At 40.7% G+C, this 25,938-nt stretch overlaps 1 protein-coding gene across 1 annotated transcript; it reads right to left on the bottom strand.

The window, feature by feature from the left end:
* Nucleotides 1-1,884: 1,884 nt before the first annotated feature.
* Nucleotides 1,885-19,981, bottom strand: LOC103356437 (uncharacterized). The gene is made up of 13 exons (XM_008280572.1): nucleotides 19,977-19,981; nucleotides 18,757-18,868; nucleotides 18,498-18,666; nucleotides 16,755-16,876; nucleotides 15,935-15,959; nucleotides 15,261-15,307; nucleotides 14,964-15,114; nucleotides 14,548-14,854; nucleotides 11,449-11,554; nucleotides 10,316-10,462; nucleotides 8,032-8,092; nucleotides 7,055-7,219; nucleotides 1,885-4,447 (listed from the first exon to the last, which is right to left on the bottom strand). The coding sequence occupies exons 1-13, from the start codon at nucleotides 19,979-19,981 to the stop codon at nucleotides 4,359-4,361; spliced, it is 1,506 nt and encodes a 501-aa protein (XP_008278794.1). The 3' UTR covers nucleotides 1,885-4,358.
* Between the last annotated feature and the right edge of the window lie 5,957 nt (nucleotides 19,982-25,938).

Here is a 25,938-nt window from a genome sequence, read left to right as displayed (position 1 = left end):
GCAGGACTAGATAAGATTTAAAAAAAACAAAAAAACAACCCACTCTACATCCTGACAGAACCACTTCAAACAAATCATTTTTTGTGCAGATGGTCACATATCTGGCTTGCTTTTTCAAGAATCTTCGAAATGAAGGGAAGCTTGGATTTACAACAGATACGTAGGCGGCTAAACCACCTGGATCAAGACAAGGCTTTCTAAAGAGAGGTTTATTTACAGCAGTTTTAAAAAGCCTGCAGTATGTAGCCTTTTAATAAAGATAGGTTGAGGAGCATTCATCCACGAGCAGTCTAGTTAGTGACATGTTGGTGGTTTGGATAAAACCAGCTGTGAGCATGTTCGCTCAGAGATCAATAGGAGAGAGGCAACAAATATAAATCCGGTGCCACAGATGCATCCAAAGCATGAGCTGTGGGAAAGATGTGATGCATTTGTTTCTAAAAGATACCATTTTATCTGTAGAGAAACTCATGAAGTCATTATGGCTGACAGCAGCTGAAGGAACACGAGGCTCACCAGGTTCTGATACAGTCCATGGCGTGGCCACAGTGCTGAGGAGAAAACTGGGGTTGCTCTTGTTTTCCTCTTTTTGCCTTTAATCACAGTGACTGTCCAGGAAAGCCATGGAAGGGAGGAGAGGAGGGTGGACATGCAGTAAATCGCCTTGAGCTGGAATTCAGGCCTGGCTGCTGTGGCTGGGATGATAGCCCTGATACACGGGACACCTGCTCGTCCAGGTGACCTCCAGGGGCACCACTTCATTTCCTCTTTTAATGATGGACATTGTGAAGCTCTGCTTCTCCCTACTACTGGCAAACTGCAGCTGTTTTTAACCATCAACCACCATGAAGGGCTCACCACTGCGACCTCTATAAACTGCTGAGGTGGCCTTCCCTTCATACTTCACCACTGGTTTCATTTCATTTACAAGTCAATTCTGGTCAAGACACCTCCCCACCTGTCCTCTCTTCTTCAAGTCGCCCATAATTCTTATCATACTAGGTCTAGTGAATACATCAAGCTCATCATCCCCAATACTTCTCCTATTTTTGGCCACAACACCTTACAAAACACTCTCAAACTTGCAACTCTGACTCCACTCACCACCTTCAAGCTTAAAATCCAACAGATTGTAGTTGACCGTTGCTCATGCTGATCACGCCAGACTTTACTTACATATACACACACACTTTCTTACACCTCATGCACATTGTTTCTCACTCACATACATATGCCCCCGTGCTTCTTACTTGTCTACTTTTGTTCTATGTTGTGTTTATGTGTCTATTCGTGTCTGTAATTTACATGTGTGTTTGTTCCTGCTGGTGCCTCTTGGCAAATGAGAACTGGTTTTCAAACATTTTAACCTTGTAAAATAAAGGTCAAATTAAAAAAAATAATAAATAAATAAAGTGTCTATATGACTGTAAAACACATACATGACCCATCTGCACGAAATCAATCATCAGTCACTACGCCTTGGGTTATATCTGAGATACAGCCCGAATTAACACATGATACAATATTGATTTTGGGTTTGTAACTTAGACCAGTTCATTTAGTTGTTTTCTACATGGAGGTAACATATAATATTATCGCTGTCAAATACCATCAGCGTGCACGAGTGGTAACACCAGAAAGAAGTCGCGGAAGCCACTTGTGCGCAGGTGCTGCGAGCAACGTGTCACTGCCAGCCAATCGTGTCCTGTGATTTGTGTCATGTGGTGGCAACGTACCGCTTTTGTTTACGCATAATAGCCCGAGGTGCAACGTGACTGATTTTGTGCAGATGGGTCACATACATGAAAAACAAGATGTGAATAAGATAGTTCTTAGATTAGCATGTTTAAGAAGTCCAGCAATAAAAACAAGCTGAAGACAATATTTACCAAACCCAGAAGTTTATTGAATTGAAGATGAACATGTTTGTTACAGAACAATTGTTAGATGACAACTAATACACATCACCACTGTGAATAATCATGCATATAGAAACTGATCTAAACATTGTGTATCGTGATAAAATTGCATTTTCTCTTAAGAGTAGAACAAAAGCCTTGATTAAGATCAATATAGAGTAATTCCTGTGACCAATACTAGCCTGCCGCTAAGTCTACAGAGCTTCCAATGTGGACACTGATTTTTTTATTGACTGAACTGTCACGATACAGAAAAAAATGAGCATACTATGGCATAATTTCTTTCTGGCATACTTGACATCTCTGTCAGAACTTGGCCTATTTTGCATAACTCACCAAGCGGCTCATGATTTACAATGCAGTATAATAATCAACTGAACGTATGTAATAAAGCAAGACAAAACTGGTACCTCAGTTAACGACTTGCATAAGAGCACTGAGGTGGGAATTTCCATTGATTATATAATTTTCCACATCATAAACAATAAATACTACATCCTGAGTACTTTTACCAACACCCTGTAGATGTAAACCAGTCTTATCTAACAGTGAAGCGCTGCACATGACGAGGACTTTGTTATTCCCCCGCCTTAAACCGCAAACAACAAAAAAGACTAAATTCTTTATCAAGAGCTTACTACCCATATTATCATTTATATCATGATTATTCTTTATTTTACATGTAACATTATGCAGCCTAGCTTATATTCTCAATCCTAGGAGCATTCTCATTTTGCATGTGGTCTTTGCTGGGATATTATTTAAAAGAAAAAAAACAAACAGATTGCAGCATTGTATGAGCACTTTGTTAGTGTTTGTAAAAGTGCTCTGAAAACCTGACACAAACCAAAGAACGTGCTCATTCAGTTATTCCACAAAAATGTAGTTGTTCATCATACAAAAAAAAACCCAGTAAATACTAGCTTTGGTCTACCACCATCCATAACTTGTAAATACTCTTTGTATCTTTACATGAACATGATGTTCACTGTTGCTCACAACCACCAAACAATAAAGAAGACTTCCAGATAACTTCTTCATACTGGTGTGTTTGCCGGAGCAAAGTTTAACATACAAGAGATTTGTTTTTTATGACTCAACAGCAAAAACAAGAAGAAAAAAAGTAGTCCAGTGTTGGCACGTTAACTTTGACAGTTCAAATCAAACTGGCTCAACATATTGGTTTTCACTTGGTCTAAACCTGTTCCCAAAAACACCTGATAAATGTAATACAGTAATAATATACAAGTACCACGTTTTTTGTTTTTTTAACCTCTACATGCACAATATCCCAAAACCCTTGATAAAAAAAAAAAATCCAAAAATGTTTCTGTGGCTAATCACACACTAGATCAATAAGCATTTTTATCTTGCAACAAACAACAGTTCTTTAATGGTGAAGAAAACATCTTATTGTGTTTTTTTGGGTTGTTATAAATGATGAGATGTAAAATGCAAGCCGTTAAGATACAAAGACTTTCACTTCTGCTTTTTTCCCCCTACAACAAGATAGCCCTTCCAACTTTACAAGGCAGTAAGAATTTGACCCAGGTGCTATAAAACACCCAACAAATAGTCGTCCAGCATAAACTGTGACTGACAGCTTTATGCTGAATGAAACGGATATTTTCCCTTAAATTCCAGTAAGAAAGCAGAAGAGCAGTGAAGAGTGGGCAATGACACGCCACGTAACATGACATTGGATCAAGTAGACTCAAAAAAAACGTATATTCGCTAAGAGGTAAAGTATAAACAGAACTACAACTCCCTGCACAGGACAGGCCAGTGTGTCAGATGTCGCTGTGTTTACTCTCCATCAGCTCTCCAACACTCTAGTACAAAAGTTCATTGAAGATCCAAAATGTAAATTGTATGTCTTAAAATCTCTTCGGCTACAAATCAAGCTGCATCCCAGTAGGAAGGGAAATATATATATTAAAAAACAAAAACGGCATTACTAAAACAACATATGTGCCTTGTTTGTAACGGCACAGATGTGATATCGACACATCAGTGAAGGACAATCTGCATGATCAGCTAAAACCTCACACAAACCGTTCCTCTCTGACGTAAAACACATCACAGGCTAACAGTCACTTTCCCTCCCTGCTGGAAACTGGCCTGGCCTTCAAAACACTGCTGAACTCCTAGAAAAAAAGCCTAGTTACACTACCACTATTTCAAAAATATTGCCATAGATTTTACACCGGAATCTCCAGAGACACATTAATTGAGGATAACTTGCTACTTCAATGTAACAAACAAGGGAAGTTTCACAGAAACCAGCTAATGGGCACCGAACATTTCTGTGCGGGTTAAAATAAACACCTGATTGGAAGACAGGCATTTTTACCACACACAGAACATCAGATGCTTTACAGTACATAACAGACCTGACTAATTATAGTCTTTCCATGGCAAATTCAAGCCTGAACAAACTCAGAACATTACTGTCGGGGTTCCAAAATGCCCTGCCGGGCAGAGGTGCTGGGTGCTTGGCCAGTACTGGGCTGCATACGCCGGCTCCCCTGAGAGAGAGGAACAAATCAGTTAGTGATCAAAAGTCTGAATGAGAAGCTTCACCTAAAATCACTTAAAATATACCAATGGCTGAAGACATGTTCTATAACTCTGAACAAACATTAAAAGTCAGTAGTAATGAAGCATGTTTCTGCAACAGAAGCTTGTTAGTTCTAGTCTTGAACTGCCGCCCAGTGAGGCTGTAATGCTGTTAAAACATTACTGAGAACTGGTGGATGGATGAGAAACAGAAAACAAACTTCAGGGGGCAAAAACTCCAATGACTCCAACGGTACATTCAGTTGTTTCAGGGATCCCACTCTTTTCATTTTCTAGGACATGATCTATGACAGGGCAGAAACCACACCCTGGACTACATGAACGGGTTCAGTGTCAAAGTGGGCCAAACCACATTTACTAGTTTTTGAGACTAATTCAAGGTTTGTCTTGCTAAAACATTGAAGCGTCTACCTGGGTCACCATAAGGAACTGGAGATACTTTTGAGGACCATGGGGTAGAAACAGCTGCTTGGTGGTGGTTAATTGAGTTTTCAGAGGGCTCGAAGTCGCGCTGTCCGCCATCTTGAATTGCGAACCCGTGCAACTACGTGCGCCTGCGATATAACGGTCAGCAATTCCTGTGGCTTGGCCCAGCTTGCCACTAAATTTTGATGCCAAAACTGTTATGGGCCAGACTTCAAAGTGGTGTTGTGACATTACCAATGGGCTGTTGCGTGGACCACTTTACCACCAACTAGTAGACCATCAACACTTATCAAAAAAACATAAAACTCAACTTTGAATTTCTTGTGGTTTGGCCCGCTTTGGCACTGAACCCCTCACATGTTCCTGTATGTGGAGTTTGCCTTTAAAGGGGACAGAACTGTGCCAAACTTCCCTATTGATGATCTGGTTGTCCAAGGTTCCTTCTGCAGCCGGACAGTCTAACCCTCCATCCAGAGCCATAAAGAACTTCAGCTACGAGAACTAGGAGCTCGGACTACGAGTGTACTGAGAAGAACTGGAGCTCTGTTAAAGGCTTTCAAGTATTGATCTGATTTAGTTTGTATAAAGTTCCTTGATGCTTTACTTTTAGTGCCCAAAACATCTGCCAAGTGCTGTAGATGTTCATCTGTCTCTGCAATTAGAGGACTGATGACTACAGGGCTCATGCCTTTTCTCTTGAATCACATTGACTATTTTATAACTGGAACGTACACAAATGTATGAATTCTAAAAATCCAAAGAAACACCTTCATGAGACAACAAACAGTAACACTGACTAATGGCTCATATGCTACTAATGTTAGCATTTGAGCGATTAGTACATTTAAGGTTTCTTGGTAATAGTTCAATAACAACATTATCCAGGTTTTTCTGTCAAATATTTGGCATGAATCAGGGTATACGCAAAACCCACACCTCTGCTGAGTGTTCACAGTGTCAGAGCCTGTAGATCGTCACCCTCATATTCACCTGAAAGCTCATCCATGAATCAAAGTTCCATCTTTGGTACATTTTTCCATTGAACGAGTCCCTTCCTGCCTTTAGATGGTCTAGCTGTAACTCTACACTGCTGCCTCCTTCCTCTACATGGCATGTCTCCGCTCACCTCTCGCCGCTCACAGCAACTCAAGCTCACCGTGTAACCTACGACTCAACGCAATGGAAAGCTGCAATACTGGATAACTCAGCCACATGTTGGAACGGGAATCCACTTCTGAAGAACTGTCGTCTGTACAGTTTCCAGGTGGAAATACTGGTGTCGACTGCTGATTTTAAGTGTTTGTCTTCTAGCAAATAAAGAACAGCGGGTCTTTAATGTTGCTCTCAATGTCCACAAAGTTTTGATGGCTGGGAAACTGGTCTGAAAAGTCCATGCTTTTAGGACATGTGGAATGCATGAGTTTTCATCCAGGGATCAAACATCAGCTCAAGTCATGAAAGCCTATAGTTGTTGAGGAGTTTCACCCTAGAACAAACTGTTTCACTGGTGCGTCTTGTGAAAGGCTTTGGATTGACAGCAAGTACATCTAAAAATAGAGCAGTCAAAATTGCTCTGCTGCTCAACCAGTCTTTGGGTCTACTTGTCTTCATTATGTGTTCATCACGGAAACCACCGCTGGCTAGCACAAATTGCTCTGATATTTCAAAAGCATACCAGTGTACTGCACAGTTCTCTACAGCGGCAGATAATTACCACATGGGATCAGGGAGGATCCTCAGCTATAGGTGTGTAAATAGGTTGCAGGTACGCTGTATTAAGTGTACTCACGCTGACTCATCATTTGTTCATATAGTTCCCGACTGAGGGCTGCCCCACCAAAAGCTGAACCGCAAACAACACAAAACTGTACTTAATGTCTTTGGCATTTTGAAGCTTGTTGAATGTCCTTTAACTACTCCTACTTTAAAAAAAAACAAACCGTGTTATCGGGACAGCTTAGAGCTTTTTGGCTTTGTGAAAACTGAGTAGCTTTCCAATGACAAACGCACATATAATTTCCTCCAAATGCTGTCACATGATGTGTTTCACAAGTCCAAGTATGGAGTCCTTGTAAACAGTGTAATAACAAATGATGTAAAATGTAAATTCAAACTCCTGACTGACGTACTCTGGTATGAAGGGACGCTGCCCATCTGCAGCAGAAACTCCAGCGTCTCCATCATCTGTTCTTGGCGAAGCAGGTGGAGTCTGGTTTGACTGGGAGACTTTCTGTGTTCCAGCTCTGATACGGAAGTCTTCACAGCCACCGCGACACACTGGAGGACGCTCATTCCTGAGAACACACAAAGCTGGATTTCTGAGGAGCTTCTATGCACCGCATCAACTTCCTAACTGGTCGATAACATGTAATACCTACGCCTGCTAAACTGCAGAATGATGCCTGACACAGAAAAACCTATAATAAAAATGACTTGAAACTTTTTCAGGTGACGTATTTGACAAATAATTCTAAATAGACGTGAAACAGTCAGTGCACCGTTTTGATCTGTTCATGAGATCTTGTTGCTGGTTAGTTTATTTACATGCATCACACTCATGACTGTCAATATGTCACATAAAGAACTTTCTGCTTGGTGTGTCCTCTGAACTTCGGAGCGGGCCACATACAGTTTGTTATAACAACTCCTGTCCAGGGATAATTACAAGCATTGAAGAAGTTCTGGGAGTCACTCAATCAGGTGCAATATTTGATTTTCATAGGCAGTCTTAAACGTTTTTGAAAACACCTTGTATAAAGTTATAAACAGACACTGGTCGTAAGGAGAGAAGGAAGAAAACTGGGAAAAATGCAAAGAGTTGTGGGTTCAGTTTGATTAATGCACATTTTTGCGGTTTGGATGGAACAGAAAAGCTCCTGTAATAGGTCGGGTTGGGTATCAAAGAAGCCTGATCCATGCATTATTAATGGACAGTGTTCATTCTGTCTCCATTTGAAGTCGTCCTATGACCATGTAACAGTGATACCTTGATAAGACTGTACTGCAGCAACGCAATATTTAATCTATTTCATGTCCTAATGTGTGATCACGTGTCAGCAATCTTGTTACTAATTCGTAAGAAAGCTTGAGAGTTGACAGTACTTACCAGACTTATCAGTAGCTTCAACGTCAACATACACACCATCCATCATCGCCTGCTTTAGAACCTATGAGAAAACATACATCCTGGTTAGTACATATGAGCAATGACTCTAAAGACATAAACGAAAAAACCCTCTCTGTAGTTTTCTGGCATAAAAAACCAAGGTGACTTGTTTTGTTTGCCTCTTCTGGTTTTTTGAGGTTTTTCTTTTTGTGGTTTCCAGTCTGCTTCTTCTACTGCAACCCTTCTGACAAGACGATGCTGCTTGGTTGATGTACTCCAAAGCAGTTCAAAGTTCATAAGTTTGCTTTAAATTCACTTGACAATTACATGAAAACTACGGACATATAGTCAGTTTGATAATGCAGCAAGAAAGAAGTCCTTTGTGAAAAAAAGCACGAAGTAGCACAAATGTGTTGCCACAGATCAGGACAAACTCAAATGTAGCCCAACAGCCGCAAACAACCTGGTCAACAAACGGCAGCTCTGACAGAGTTGCAAATCACTTGGCGTTTAATTTGCAAACTGTGATAACTGTGATTTCCAACACTGTTGACTTGACCCAGATAAAATTATGTCAACATCAGCGCAGTTTTTGTGGTTAACGGAGGTTGATTAAAGATTTTGTTACACCCTGTTCTTTTGGCATGAAGAAAAATGCCTTGGCAAAAATGATGAACACATACCCGCCACCCTCAGAGCGGCAGATGAAGGTAGTGAAGGCGTTTGCTTACCAGGTGTATCTACTGATTGAGAAATTGAAGAGTAAAACATTGTCTAAAGTCGTGCTGGAACAAATGATTGTTTCAAGTTTACTCATGAATCATTTGGTCTAAAATGTCAAAAAAGTGAAAAGAGACCCAGCCGGTGTCCCGCACCCCACAGTGACATGTTTGAAATGTCTTCAAACAGTTCAACACCCTCAGCAGATTCAGTAAAAATATATAAATCCCTAAACAATGTGTTTTTGCTGAGAAACGACAATAATTTTTTTTCATTCATTTTCAATTCATTACTTGTCAAAACTGTTACAGATTAACAGTTAATCTTTTTGCAGCTCCAGCCCAAAATGAATAATGGGCCAAGTAAGCATAAAACAAAAAACTGTCTGATTGTTCTTGATTATATTCATACTTTGTTGTAATTTATGGTGAGTCACCAAAATACTGATAAGGTACAGATAAGGGGAAGAAAAAGATGTGTCTTTACTGGTGTAATGTGCCTAAAGGCCAATAAGTCTATGTGTGTGTTGACCTCAGATGTGGTCCCCACAGTCAGTGGAAAAACATTTCAGTCATGTCAAACAACATCTGTTGTGTTCTGTAAAAGTAAAAGCAATTCAGAGAATGCATTTACTATGACAAGTTCTCTTCACCTTTGAAAACCTCGTAACATTTCTGCTTCTACAACTACTGTAATACAAACACACAGAAGCCTCAAACATCTTAACTCTGGAGCTCCACTGGAGCAGCTCTGCATGATTTACAGTGAAGAAAATAATCCTATTTACCACACACTGTTTGTCATGCAGCTGCAGTTTAACATCCGGCTGAAACAGGCTCTTTAAGGGGACCCTTAAATCCATCTGCACACCTTTGAGCCACCGGTTTTCTGCAGTTCACATGGTGTTAGTTATCCATCACACACACAAGTTCACTCAACACATGACACTGGTTGAACTACTTTAAACTCACAGCCCACTGACTAACGAAAACTTGACACTAATTGGCACATTGCTCGCAGCTTTTGTGTCGTACAGAACCAGCTATGTTGGTTTATGTCTCTTCATCAGTTGTTTAGAGATTTCGCTTAACATCTTCAAGACAGACAAATTATCAAGACCTGTAAACCAGATCATGTGCATAACCTGAACAACCTGCGAGCTTGGAACAGATCTGTAGCACCAAATGACTTGTGACAAATGGGGTCATGTTGCTTGTTAAAGGCAAATACGATGTATTGTGTGACTAATGCTTGTGACTGTGAATTGAATTTTGAACTCTGGATTGACTCTACTTAGGAATTCCGGCCATCCTCTGTTAAGGGAAAAGCTAACAACAATCCTACCACTCACGCATGTTTTAATTCAAAGTGTTCACTGAGACGAGGGACTAATCGCAAACAGGTTTCAAGTAGAAGCTTCCACTAATTACAGGGTGTGTCATTCACTCATATTAGATGAAATCCTATTGGTCATGTTTGAAATACACGTGATATGAAATGATAAACAACAAAGAAGCCCTTCCAAGCCTATTTTAAGCAGTGGTAAAGAAAAAATGTCTCTCACCTCTAGGACTCTTATGTAGCCATTCTCTGCACTGAGATGGAGGCAGGACTTTCCTGAGTTGTTTGTCTCATTGATGTTTGCTCCCAAATAGATGAGATCTGCCACCATCAGGTGGTGGTTGTGCTTTGCCGCATAGAGGAGGGCAGTCTGTAAACAGAGGGAAATTAGTCCGACTCTCCAGTTGTTGGATTCAAGTATAAGCCAGCCATTGGCTTTGCCCTTCCTTTGGGCTACTCGAAATAACACCAACAACCCCCAAGCAGAAAAATACCACGCTGAAAATTTGAGGTTTTGCAGAGGATGTGGATCACGCAGTGAAGCAACCCTGCTGTTTGTTTTGGTGGATTGTCCATTTTACCACAGTGCTCCTCTTACTGTTTGCAAATGTTTCACCAAAACAATTACACCAGTTACAATTTTAAGGGAATGCTCAGCCTCTTGCCTTAGCCCCGCCCACAACAACTGTGATTGGTTTAAAGAAATATAAAGTTATTTAGATTTACTAAATTTATTCATATAAAAGATCCCCTATAGCGGAATGATAGTGAAGTACAGCCAGACTACTGTGGACTATAGAATGGGCTGGAAAAGTGAGAAAAGGTGGAACTAGATCAAAGATTAGCGATAAGCATGCTGCCACAATGAATTTGGTTCCTGGGATTTGTGGTGAAGTTGCTGCAAGCACAACATATTTACATGGAATAGTTGCCAGTACAGACAACCAGTGTAAATGCAGGGTAAGACCTTCCTAAATATCATCCTGATAACAGTTTGCAGCTGCCACAATATTCAGTATGAATATTTATCATGCACCAATATATTCTGTAACCTAACTTTCTTATTCAGTCTTAACCAGACTGTTTTTGAAACAATTTCCAATTAATGCTAATTATGACTAACGATCCACACATCCAACAAATGCAAACAAACTATCTGTAGTAGAGATTGGTGGAAAGGTGATGCTATTTTGCAGTAGAGAGAAGGAATTTACTATATGGAAGGCAGTTTCAAAAATCAATCTTTTGTTGCACCTCATTAGTATGCTGCACATAAAACTTTGGTGATAATATTTAGAGAAAACAATGAGAACTACAGGTTTATAGCAACAATAGAAAAGTAATTCAGTTATGTACCATGCCATCAGAGTCTTTGAGGTCCAGGCTGTTCAGTGCAGCCATCCTTTTAGCGATAGCGTAGCCCAGCGCTCTCTTTCCGACACACATCACGTTATGGAGAGCTCTGCAAGAAGAGGCAACAACATGTTTAGAAAAAAATTGAAGACTTCACATTAAAGGCATTTATTGATCCACACTCAGGTGCAGCATTGCCTACAGTGCAACAGAGGATAGCAGATCTGAAACTGGGTCATATGCAGTGTAGCCAGATAAGTTTCCCACAGTAAGCTGAAATAATGGGTCCTATTTGCAGGAATCCAACAGGCTTGACTGAGCTCAGTGAACTGAACAACATTTAGCCGTTTTCCCAGCAGACATTCTGATGTATATTAGTCACTAACAACATTACTGGTGGCTTTGTCATATTGAAGCGTCTCTGTAAGAGATCCAGCAAGAGCTTTGCCAGAACCCTAAAGGTGAAGCAGCTTGGAATTTACACGTGTCAATGTCCTACCGTGGAACATCAAAATGTCTTGTGTGAAACAGGCCTATTAAAATGTTCAACATATGGGAAGGGCTAATGTAACCAGACCAGTTCAAGCTTGGTTTTCAGAACTGTTTCTGCTTTAAAAACCACAGATCTAAACCATCAATCACAGATGGCATCTCTTCACTGTTGATATGACAGAGATTTCACAGGTCCCATATGGTGGAAATTCAATGTACTGTACTGTCTTTGTTATTCAGGTACATGTACATGACCTGGGTTTCAGGTCTTGATGATTTGTTTGTCTTGATTTGTCGTTTGGCTTGGTAAATAAAGTCAAGTCCTTCAACAACTCAGATGAAAAGGCAAAAACCAAAATAGCCGGTTCTGCAAGAGTGAACACAAGGAGTCTTCATTTATTCTCAGCATCTGAGGAACTGAAGACCCAGTCACGTTCATTCATAATGGCAAGAACAGTTGGAAAATTCTTGGTGTTGGTACTTTGTGGAGCTAATGTGACAGACTGTTACCACTGCATGTTGACTGGCATTACATCACGGCCATTTTCGAAGCTGCGGCTTTACACTTGCTATCTAATCGGATAAAACCATAACACGCACAAGTCAAAAACAACGGCTGCTAGATTTCCATGCCAAATGATTGCGCAGACAGAAAGCTAAAAGTGACCAAGTCCTGGTTTCATACACTCATTCACCTCTGTGTCAGCTGCCATGTGGTTTTGCAGAAAGACACACTCTGGAGACTTTGCTGAAAAGGGGCTCAATATGGGAAACTGAAAGCCGCAAATTGAACCTATCATAAAGAATTAGAAATGCACCAACACACAAACACTGAAAACATACCTCAGCAGAAGATTTACAAATGACAAAAACGGTAATAAATAATAATTGATCAGATTTATATAGCACTTTTCTAGGCACTCAAAGACGCTTTATACTGTCAAGTATTCATACATAGATTTGTTCTGGTGGTGGTAGCTACGATTGTAGCCACAGCTGCCCTGGGGCAGACTGACAGGCGTGGTGCCATTCTACTCTCTGACCACCACCTCAAACGATGCATTCATACACATTCACACCAGGCAGGTGGGTGAAGTGAAGTGTCTTGCTCAAGGACACAACAACCATGAGACAGGTTACAGAGCGGAATGACCGACCCACTCTACCACCTGAGCCACAGCCGGCGTCTGTAGTGATCAGCAAGATCAAACAGAACCTTGTTGGCGGCGTATTGATTCTGGCACAAATAGAGACTGTAAGCACAGGTTGTTGCTGTGCACTGGGTTACTGGGTGTGTAACCTTACGTAAAAACCTTTTAGATTTTGCTCATGACAGCACAAGTCAAGATAGTCAAGTGGCTCGGGCACACATCACATGAGCACAAATGCTTTCAGCAGTGAGTTACTGATTGATTTCTGACTGTCCATGCATTGTTCACAAAGCAATATATGGCACTACTGTCCTGACAACCAAGAGTCAGGGATAGCTCACAGACACCACAAAGCCCGTCTGTAGACATTTAACCCTCACAGACTAAGGGACCAACATGTCCAACGTAGAAAAGCATGTTGCCAAAAGACAATCAGACTTGTTCAAACAGACTCAAACAGTGTCTATGAGTGTGATTGACAACATAATTACATCATGCCCTGAAACATAACTCAAACAAGTGATTTATTTTGTGACAAGTCAAGTTTTAGTTTTTTTACCATCAGAGTTTGACAGCGTAATGATAATTGTATTATTTGATTTTGTCTGGTAGCGTTGTTACTGCAAGCTGCCAAAACCCAGATGTTTACAATATGCAAATCAAAAACATCACTTATAGTATGCATATAAAGGTGGAGAGATGAGAACATGATCATGAGTTGAGCTTAGTGTAGAACAGGGATCTCCGACTCCGGTCCTCGTGAGACATTTCCGTACTGCAACACACCGGACTCAAACTAATGGCTCTCCAACAGCTTGTTGTCAAGTCTGCTAATGATCCATTAATATGAGTCAGGTGAGTCACGAGCACTGGAGTTGGAGATCCCTGGTGTAGAATCATTTCAGTGGTTGGTTATAAAAATGGATGAAAACACAATTGCTACTGCTGTTTTATGGCTTCTTTTCACATCCTCTACTGTCTTACTGTCTTTACTGTTTGTCTTTTTGAATAATAATAAAAAAAATACACACATTTTAACTAGCATGTTCTGTCATCTATTATTCCATTACTTTCCTTGATGTTTTAGGGTTTTACTGTGGTATGTTTTTTCAGTATTTTTATGTTTAGGCAGGCATCATATGGAAGTCAGAATGTTGGTACCACGACAGCATTACATTTGCTTAGTATGGTGACAGCAGGTAATGTGGCCTTGAGCTGTTAGCATGAAACAGAAACTAAAAGCAGGCTACAGAGATCTGGTGTGCTCACTTCACACGCCAGCGTTTTTTCTTTTCTTTTCCTTCAGTTTTTCAATTTAGTCCTCAGCTTTGACTGACAATGAACTCTCTTGCATATTCTAATAATACTCCAACACACACAAACAGGAATACAATCATGTACAATACAATCACAGGACATATGTTACACACATACACTGACGATCCAGGATCAAACTTACGTTCTGCCATGTTCATCGGTGGCCAGCAGTACTGCGTCAGAGATGTCGCTCAGCTGGCTCTCCTCTCTCTGCAGCTGTGTCCAGAAGTAAGAAGAGCTATTCTGCTCCCAGTTGTGGCTGTGAGGATCACACCACTCCTCCCCTCTATCACCATGTTCTCTCACATTGTCAATGCTGGAGGGCTGGAGGCTGGTGTACGTGAAGTCGGGAGGGGACATGTCTTGGTAGTACTCTGCTGTGCCTGGTGAGTAGGCCATGCAGGACTGGGGGCTGGGGATCATTTCACTGCACTCGTCACTGCTGTATCCTGCACCAAAGGTCGATAACAAAGGGAGATTAGATGACGAGAGGTAGTTGCTGGTCATCATATTTTCATGAGTGACCATTAACATGTGGATATGCTCCATAGGAATTACCAGTCGGAGAAAGCTCAGGAGACAGCGGAGACTCAAAAGAGGGCAGATTTTGGGGAGGGGAGGTGTAGGTGTTGCCAGTCCTGAGATCCTCCTCCAGGACCTCAACAATGATTGCTAATTCCTCCAGGCTTTTCGTGGGGGGGTGGTGTCCCTTAAAGTTAAAAAAAAAAAAAAGAGTTATGTGAACTGCTCCTAAAAATGACATGTGATTTAAAGCATTCCATGCATTTGTCTTTGACACAAGGCTTGAAAAAACCTCCAGGAGTGAGCTGGCGTGTGTGTTTTCTCAACACTCACCTTGGTAGTTTGCCGTCTTGAGCGAGTTTTGACTCGTTTCATGTCTCCTATGGAACGAAGTCAATGTTAATTCTGAGAATACTGAACAGTATGTGTGGCTTCAAAGTACAGTCAGAGTTTAGCTGGTATACTGCAGGCGAGTGTCCACAAGGTTTGACAAAACACCTTCCGTAAATTCCAGACTATAAGACTTTTTTCACACGCTTTGAACACTGTGGCTTAAACAATGATGCAGCGAATTTATGGATTTTTATGAATTTGAGGTGTGTGACGAAGTAATTCTGAGGCTGTTCAATTCCGACACTGAAGAAGATGACTTTAGTGGTTTTCGTGCAGGAGGAAGATGAAGATAGCCATCAATGACTTTTCCTGGTAGGCTGCTGTGTGTTTTATTTTTTTAAACCAGCCGTGTTACAGGCACTGTTCAGAAAAAAGCATTTATGGTTCGTATGTGAGTGTGTTACCGGTACGTATTTAATTAAAAGTTTAAAAAATCTTTCTGTGTAAATATCTCCTGTTACAATGTGGACACCTGCGGCTTATAGACAAGTGCGGCCTTTATATGTACAAAACTTGTTTTCTTTTTAAAGTTAGTGGGTGTGGCTTATATTCAGGTGTGCTCAATGGTCTGGAGTTTACGGTACATTACTGTAATAGATCGAGGTTTTACTGACCTTTAGCTGTTTTGCCGCATCTCTCCTGCATTAGCGTGACATGAAAAGGGGGGAAAAAATGAATCAGTATGAGTTGCTACACCGTTTTTTGATTCGTGTATTTTTCCATATTGAAATATATATATCGTAGAAAAAGAAAATAGCACGATTTCAGTTTTTTTCCAATATCATGCAGCTCTAGCTTGTCATTTACACAAATGCCTCCAAATTCCAAGGTTTGAAAAAAGCTGATTTATGATCAGCGGACTCCTGCTTGGAAAGAGAACACAGTGAGGGTACATCCTCCATATCACTTCATTTTTAAAAAGGGAAAACAAGATGAATCAGCTGTTCTGTTATTCAGCTGAAATCGGATTATAGAAAAAAAAGAAGAAAGAAATGAGTCAGTAATGTTGAAACGGTTTCTGCTTAATTTGCTGTGAAATGCCGAACTGAGTGAAAAGTCATAAATGACACACCTTTTAAATGTCAGATATAATCAAAGGGAGCGACTGCGTAATTTTAAAACACTGAGCTGGATACTGTTGTGCCACTCTTAGAAAACGTCACTTCATATGTTAATAAAAGTATATAGGACTACAAAAAAGATAGAAAAGATGAAAGAAACACCTGGTTGCCTTTAGGCGCATTTACCTTTACTGAGACTATAGGAGCTGGAATTGTACTCAACACAGGTTGCCAAAACTGCAAAAAATCTGACTATATGTGAGCCCATTTGACTTCTGTCAAATTCTTTCTTGCTTCATATAGACAAGCAATGACAGAGGAAACAAACTGGAACAATGCAGTATTATTTCCAGCCACAAAAAAAAAGTTGTACCTTCAGATCTTGAGGTTCGCAGCCTTGTGCTAGACGAATGTTTCTCAGAAGATCCTTCACGGGCATTTTGACACGGACTCCAAGGTACACCTTGTCATCGCCATACATGGAACATCTCGCACCTGGACAAAAAAAAATATTGCTGAACTTTCCTTCATATGACATACAATAGATGAAACACATACAATGGTTTCTATCTGATGTCGATTTTAGTACCCCGTGTTGGGAGTTGAACTGGGTCATAATCATACTAATGGCTGTATTAAATTGACAGCAACAGTTATATAGTCGTCACAAAAACTACTAGGATTTGTTTATCTGGCTCTTTGGACAGATGGAATAAATGGCAGTAAAATATCAAACTTTCTGAGCACTTCATCCGCTATTTTCAGGCACGAGATTTGGAAAATTTCTGCATCATCAATCTGCTGAAGCGAAGGTTTGCTGTCATTCTAGTATAAGTCACTTTTACATCAATGTTCCTCATGGTTTTTTTTCCAGCCGTACCCACCGCAGAGAGAGCCACGGTACACGCACGATATTTTCCAATCATGCAAGAACAGACAGTCCACCTCGTAGTGTATAATAATGTACTAATAAGTAGATTAACCGCAAGCTTATCAAACTGTCCAAATAGCGAATCGTACAGTTTATTTATAATTTCCAAAACATTAAAAATTTGGTGTAACACTTTCCAAAACAATATCCCTGCAGGTATTTAATAAACCCAGAGGAAAGACTCCTACACACAGCTGGAAGCAACAAATTAAACCTGATCTCCTATTAGCGCCTCATCAAAAGGCAGATTACAATAAGGAGTCTAACTAATGTAAGGTGTTCTGTCTTCATCACGGCAAAGTGTTGATTTTGTGGACATGTCCGGTTCTAATAAATTATAGTGTGAAGTGAATGAGAAGCGCACGCACACTATTCTATGTTAGTGATGAAATGTGGCAAAAGGCTTCCCTAAAACACTCCACATCCATGGCTTGTGTATGTTGATCCTTTAATGTGACTTGTGTTTAAGGCGAAACAGTAAAGTTCCTTGGTTTGTTGTTCCTCTTCATGTTTCAGGTGTTGTAGCAGGACTCAGACATGAAGCCTACATGTTCAGATGGCATCAGATTAAATAGTGCATGCCTTGAAAAAGGAGCCTGTAGCTCCACTGTGCTCATCAACATCATCAGCAGCTCGTTTGTCATTCTACTGTTCAAGTCAACAGTTTTCCTGCTATGAAGTAGACTAACGAGTATGTGTAGTTCATTTCTGCACTATAATATCAAAGCCCTAGCACTGCACGACATTTATGAGGAAAATGTGAAATGTTTTTAACTCCTGCACATTTGCTAAAGAGGTACAATTACACATTTTATGCTAATTAGTTTATACGCTCAGTTAGCAAAACGGTTCTACTTCAGGGTTTAGTTTAACTGTTTCGCTATTTTGAAGGTTGTAGCAGTAAACTGGCTCAGCTGAGTTATACTAAGAGGTGTTTCTAAGAATCAATTAACCTAATAATTATTTGTAATTTATCTCAATTTTAAATTAAAAAGCGTTACAAGGCATTTTAAAAAACGGAGCATCTTTCTAGCTGAGCTCATGCTAGCACGCTACCGTCACTTAGCTAGCTAGTTCATGTTCGTTAAGCTAGTTTAATGGTTATCTTTCGCACAACTAGCAAACTCGCAGATGTCTAATACGTTCATACAACATGGTACACTTCAGACTGAGAGGTGTTCCTACCTTTTTTCCTGCCACCCACTTCGCGGACAGTCACACCGGGAACAGGTGAGTCTGGCCCGGCCGAGCCCGCTGCGGTTTCCCCGGGCAGAGGAGAGAGCCCGATGTCTGCCGTCTCATCGCCTCTTCCTTTCGAGTTCTTTCTTTTGTACCGTCCTCTCATATCGTACAACTACAGAAAAACAAACAAAAAAAGGTTAAGTTAATAGGAGTTTTTTTTTTTTTACTTCCAGCGATGCAGAATTGGAAACAAACGACTGACTGAGTTGCTGTGTCCTGCTTGGAGGTGTGGAGCTCCGCGAGTCGCTGCACCTGTCTGCTCGTCCACGGGCAGCTCCGGGTAATAATGAGCCGTAACGTGACTCTCACTGTAGCTAAAAGGAGGACGAACCCGCCCACTGTCTGTGCAGAATGTGCTGTGGACGACCACACCTGAAAACTAAACGTGTTTAGTAACCACATCTGCAAACAGCAGCCTTCAGAGAGGTCGAGCAAACAATGTCCTCATTATGCACCAATTGTTAAAAGTACAATGAGATGTTTTCCCAAATAAGACTTGTTCTCTATTATTTTGAGCAGGATATGCATCTGTCCACTGTACTACACTCTGGGCATGGACAGTAAAAATGTAAAATGCTAATATACCACCAGGAACCTTCCCCAGTTGAAGACAATTTTTTATTTTACAAGTTTTCTGTCTGTGCAGGCAGATGACACTTTATGTCGTTCAAAATGCATATATTTGCACTAAATTCCACTATAGAGGTTGTTTTCTGCAGTTGACACGATCAAAGGTTTTTGCATAGGTGATCTTGGATATTTCTTCCCATCACTCCATAAATCTGTAGATTATCCTAACAGCCACGTAAAAGAATATTATACGCTGTGTTTTCATGTGAATAAAAGGTTCTGTAATCAGGCTGTCAATGATACGTGAACAAAGCCTTCAGTGAAAACCTTCAGAATACCTTCGGAAATATAAGTTTGGTGTATGTCAATGCTGCTGAAGTGGCTGTTTCTGGCTCAGAGTATAGAAATGATTTGCAAAAACAGATAACTCCATTTTTGTAGATTTTCAGAAAATGCTTTTTTTGTTGTTGTTTGCTTGAGATAATATCAATCAAGCTGAAGCTGAGTGGATTTGACTCAGTAGAAATTACATGACAGAAGTCGCGATAACTTAAGTTTGATTGATGTCGTCTCAGGTTTTCTGAAGGTTTGTGGCGATGGAGTTGTCTGTTTATGCAAATGAACTCTTCAGATAGAGTCAAATAAAGGGCCTGTACGTGGTATTGACAGGTACCAATCTCACAGATATGTCATTAACCGGATTAAAATAATAAAAAGCAGGCCTCACTTTGTACTCCGGTGTGTTTGTATTATGACATTAGTACTTATCTAATAATGAAAATAGTAGGTCAAATAGCTGATGTTTGTTTCACGCATGATTCCCAACACAGAACATGAAGTCCAACAGGTTACGACATGTTTGGGGATGAAGTGTCCCAGAGTGTTTGTCTGTTGCAGACAGTTGCTTTGAGGTAATGTTTACTTAAAGTAGTCTACTTAGAGCTGAATTAATTTGTTATAAAGTTATGTTTAATCAAATCGCTTCCATTTTTATCTTCGTATCAACTAATTAACACACAAAAAACTCATGTGGTGGCATTATTCTAACACATATTCGAGTTATCAATACAGCCAACGATTGATCTGTATATACAAAGACAGAAAACAGTGCAAAATACCGACGGATATTTCCCGTACATGGAGTTGACAGATACCAATCTTACAGGTATGTCATGAAATAGATTTCAACAATAAAAGGCTTTTACTTGTAGTCATATGTTTATTATTTTGGTATTCGTTCTTAATCAAGATAGTAGTTATATCCAATCCATCAGACGCTGACAGTATTAGGTCAAATCTTGGAACACAAAATATTAAGTCAGACATGTTATGACTGTTCAGGGAGGCTGCAGCCAGTTCAATAACAGAAGAAGTTGTGTATTCCAACCTAACTATCTGTAGGTCACTTCATTTTGTGGCAAATTGCACCTAAGCTACTGCTGGCCAAAGCTGGATCATGAAGTGAACTGCTCCATACTCGTCTCCATACTGGTGTTTAACATTTGTAAGGTCTATACTTTACTATGTTTAGCGCTATGTGATGTTGTAATCTGCGCTATACAAATAAAATTGAATTGAATCGTCCTTGGAGCCGACATTAACGTAACTTTTGTTGAGTCAAAAACCCAAAGATGCTGCAATCATCCATCCATCCATTATCTATACACCGCTTAATCCTCACTAGGGTCATGGGGGGCTGGAGTCTATCCCAGCTGACTCAGGGTGAAGGCAGGAGACACCCTGGACAGGTCACCAGTCCATCACAGGGCTACACTTAGAGACAGACAACCAAGCACACTCACATTCACACCTACGGATAATTTGGAATCACCAATTAACCTCAACGTGTTTTTGGACCTTGTGGGAGGAGGCCGGAGAACCCGGAGAGAACCATAGACTGTATAAAAGATGGACGTAGCTTCCGTGACGTCACCCGTTGGTTTCTGCACTGAGAAAATGAAGCCAGGGTTTTGCTACTTCCTGGTTGACATCTTGGATTTTTGGAGCCAGTTACGCAAAAATCGTCGGAGGGGGGCGGAGCCATAGGAGCAGCGATTGGTCTGACGGATTGAGAGGCGGGCCCTCTCTGCCCGCCCACATTTACCGCCTTCTGCTCGCTTCGTCTGTATGGTCGCTGCCGACTGTCAATCAAGCCAGCCACGCCCCTTGCCCCGAAAAATGTCGAAGGTTTTTTTAAAATTCAGTATTGATTTATTTTCAGATTGGCCGCCTGGTCTCTGGACTTGACCATGAAAACTAATAAGAAAAAAATCCTGAGCTGTAGGAATGTGGTATTTTGTGATCTGTAATCACTTCTTTTCCAATTCATGTCTATGGGAGCCACGGCTTTTTGGAGCCAGCAGCTAGCGGACGTAGTGATATTGTAGGTTTTTGACACTTCCGGGTTGGCTTCATTTTTCAGGGCCGGTTGCTACGTTCATCTTTTATACAGTCTATGGAGAGAACCCACGCTGCACGGGGAGATCATACAAACTGCTGGAACAGAGTCCTCCAAGCAAACTCTTACACACTAAACTCTATCTTCATAGTAGTGTATATGCATGCAGAAAAAACATACAGTTTAAGTCCGCTTGTGGACACAAATTTTGGCTTGCACATAGATGACCTGGGGCCACCAGTGTGCTAAATTATTAGGGGTCATTAGTTGAAAAAGGTGGGCAAGTTCAGTGGTAGTTACCCCAGAGGGCAGAGAAGAAGAAATCAACAAGTTTCTGTTTCAGCATCAGATATTGGCCTCCTCTCCATTGAGATGAGTGTTTTTGTATTATCCCCTGATTATCCCTGACAAGTATGATACAAGGGAACTTAACTGAAGTTAAACAAGCATTTTAGCCACTAATGTGTTGTTATCCACGCATGACTTAGAGCTGGTTATTTGTGACTTTATGTGGGTAAGCCTGCCCGTACCACACCTACCACCAGCCTCACTTTGCAAAAAAAAAAGGCCACCCAGGCAAAGCAAGCAGAGCATCTCTGGTGCAGACTCTTAGCCCCCAGGGAACGACAATTATAGTTGTGCAATGTGAGGATAATAAACATGTTTCAGTGAAGTCTCAGGGGCCTCAGTCATTCCTATCTGTAGTCAACAATCATTCTGCAGTCCAACGCCAACACTGCATGCTTCTTGCACAGGTGAGATACAAAAAGGCTTCGAGCTCCAGATGGTGAGCCTCTGTGGGCCTATGGTAGTGAACCAATCACTACAACAGGCAAACTTCTGTCTCTTTGTCATCATGTGTAAAGGCCATTTTTTGAATTACACAAATCAAGTGACATTTTGAAAACCTTGACCTCGGACTACGAAAAACATGCTGTAGAAACTTGTACGTGCCGACTGGTTGGGACTCAGTGAGAAGCAAGAACAACAAAACTCTGGCCAAACTGGAGTTCACCCTCCAGCTGATGCCTGAGACAGAGGGATTCTTCAACACACACACACACACACGCACACGCACACACACACACACACACACACACACACACGCACACACACACACACACACTTAATTTCATGGTATTTATTTTTGGCCAGAGGGATCTTTGGTTCCCAGCAAAGATCAACAAAACAGTTCCAGTGAAGTGAGATTTCTCTCCACACCTGTCTGCTGCCATAATCACCACCACATCACACCAGAGTGTGACTGTGACTGATAGGCAGATGTGTAAGGTTCCAGGAGTTGCCTAGACAGAGTTTTTCAGTCAGCAAGTCAAGGTTTGGGTTTATTGCCATCTAAATATAGTACATATTGTCATCAAATTTCCAGAAATGTGCAGTTTAAAAGGACTAGTAATCACGTTTCTGTCAACTACACCAACATACCAATAGGACTCTTGGTTCAAAGAGTCAACTCTCGATGGAACTTGGTGCAGAACAGACACATTTAGGTAAGAAAGACACAGTCAAAGCTCAAGTATCTGGGAAATAATGTAGTTCCAGGCTTCATGTTGCCTAAATTGGGATTGGTTTGCTCAAAGTGTTTCGCCAGCCCTTTGTAACGTTTTGTTTTTGTATGACATAACAATGATAGCACGAAAGTCAAGCATCAACGCTTTTTCTTCAATATTGCATAATTTATTTCATCTCCCTTCATTTTCCATCATCAAGTTTTATATGCACAAAATAACAAGATTAATGAGCGATGTTTGGCAGAAGGGAGGCTGTTGACATGTTCAGGCTCTGTTGTCCCTCTGCAGAGCTGCTACTGAAACAGCAGAGAGAACACGTGCACGTACATGTTGTTAGATGGTATACTGAATACCTCTTTAGACAGATAATTAATGATTGCTTAAACATAAATGCAGGAAAAAAAATGAAGAGTCTTCAAATCATATGTGCCTTCTTCATTCAAACTAAAAATCTGGGCTTGTAAAGAAGTCTTTGAATGAAGTCAAATTAGGGTTGCTGCAGCCAGTTCTCTGCCAGCTGAAGATAGTCAGTTCGTATTAAGGACAACTTTGTCTGGTGTTACGTTTTTCTCCAGGATCCAAGATTGAACTATTTATGTGGTAGAAACAACTTGAAGTGCTGGAGCAGTAAGTCTGAGTTTTAAAATTCTAGGAAGTAGAAATACATAGCAAAATTAGCTTTGGCTAAAATGAACATCTAGCCTTAATGAGCCCAACTGCATCGACTGCAGCTTGGGTTTTATTATATGTTTAACCACAAGTTACACATTTTATTGTGAAACATTTTTAATTTCCTGAAAAGTCTGGTGGTACCTTACTTCATATTGTTTCTGTGTTTGCTAAAACAACCTGACAGATACAGTTTAGTTTTAAACCTAATTTATTCCGAACACTGATATTATAGTCACTTTTGTAAAAGAAGACCTGAGAACAAGTTGTTGTTGTTACAACAATAGAAATCACGCAATTTCACATCGCACATTACAAGCTCAGTCACATTGCAACAAGTCGATAAGAAGCAAAATTGACCATGAACAATGTTCTTTGATTCGAAACTGTGATGTTTTGTCAACCCACCCACCACCCTGATCTCCTCCCTACTGACTTTGTGGCTCTCTAACTACATCATTTGAGCTTCTCGTTTGTTCCCATCATAATTACTATGGCCACCAGAGGGTCCAGTTACACAAACTGTGTTATTTTTTGGGCAGTGGCTGAGATGGCTGATTTAACCTTAAGAACGGTGTTAATACGCTGCTGCAGAAACAAACTGTAGGCTTGTGTTTTATAAGGGGACAGTCTCAATATTGTTTCCAATTTGTTCACTGACATTTTGTCAACATGAAAATATTTATAATATCTAATTAACAGGGAAACAACCTCAAGTAGTGGCTCCAGATATTTAATACATATAATATAATACATAGGTATTTCAAAACCTTGCAGAATTTGGAAAAAATCTGTAGGAACCATTTCACTTTTGGGTTTCATTTGCTTGAATTTACACACAAATAGCCAACAAAATTAGATTTTTCATGGTTCTTTTGTGCTGAAAACACAAATGGACTGTTGATAAGAAATGAAACGTGTCATTGCAAATAAATGTTTCATTTATGTATTTCACTGGGACTGCAAGGTGGCTCTGTGGTTAGCGCTGTTGCCTCACAGCTAGAAGGTCACCGGTTCGCGTACCCGTGAGGACACCCGGTGTCTTTCTGCGTGGAGCCTCCATGTTCTCCCCGTGGGTTCTCTGGCTTCCTCCCACACAGTCCAAAAACATGTTGAGGTCAATTGGTGATTCTAAATTGTCCGTAGGTGTGAATGTGAGTGTGCTTGGTTGTCTGTCTCTAAGTGTAGCCCTGTGATAGACTGGTGACCTGTCCAGGGTGTCCCCTGCCTTCACCCTGAGTCAGCTGGGATAGACTCCAGCCCCCCATGACCCTAGTGAGGATTATGCGGTGTATAGATAATGGATGGATGTATTTCATTGGTTTTATTTTTCCTCTAAACTGTAATTGTTGATCTGCTGCATATACATACAAACAAGTCAAACTAATTTGTGGACGGTCCATTCTAAAGCAGTGCTCACATGTGCATATGTCGCTTTGTCTTCAGTGCAGTACCAACAAAAGGCCTCTGCAATTTATGTCATGTGACTAATAGCCCACAGGAAGATCATTCCTTTGATTTACCAGTCAGTTTGAAAAAAACAGAACACTTATCGTGACTAACATAGTTAGCATTCTGCCTGCAGTACACTTGGCAGGCTAAAAGATAAAATTACCTGCATTATCTATGAGTGTGTTTGAAGACATGTCCATACATCTGACAGTGTGATTAGAGAGAAACACAGCATGATGTAATAATAAAGTGTAAAACATTATGTAACATCTTTTGTAGTAATCTGCTGAACTTTTGTAAAGCACAGCATGAATACAATATGAATCAAATTTCCCTGCATTTTGTAACAAATTATAACATTTCATGGTGCCCAGTGCTGAGAATCTCTCAAATAGTATCTCTGTTGATCTAAAGGCTTGTGGCATGATGGTAAATGGTAAATGGTCTGCACTTATATAACAGTAATAAAAGCACTTTACGATGTGTTTCCTCATCCACCCATTCACACACCCATTCTTACACCAATGGCAACAGAGCTGCCATGCAAGGCGCTGCCTGCCATTGGGAGCAACTTCGGATTCAACGTCTTGCCCAAGGACACTTTGGCTGTGGAGGGGTGGGGGATCGAACCGCCAACCTTATGATTGGAGGACAACCCGCAATACCGCCTGAGCCACAGGATGCACCATAAAGTGGAAACTGACACTCGAGTTTACAAAAATAGGGGTTTTATTTCAACAAATGCACAAGTACAAAACATGAGTGG

This window comes from Stegastes partitus, unplaced genomic scaffold (genome assembly GCF_000690725.1).
Source record: "Stegastes partitus isolate 25-593 unplaced genomic scaffold, Stegastes_partitus-1.0.2 Scaffold199, whole genome shotgun sequence".
NCBI classification, from domain to species: Eukaryota; Metazoa; Chordata; class Actinopteri; family Pomacentridae; genus Stegastes; species Stegastes partitus.
The sequence above is the reverse complement of the archived record's forward strand: the minus strand, read 5'-3'. Positions and strand labels throughout refer to the sequence as shown.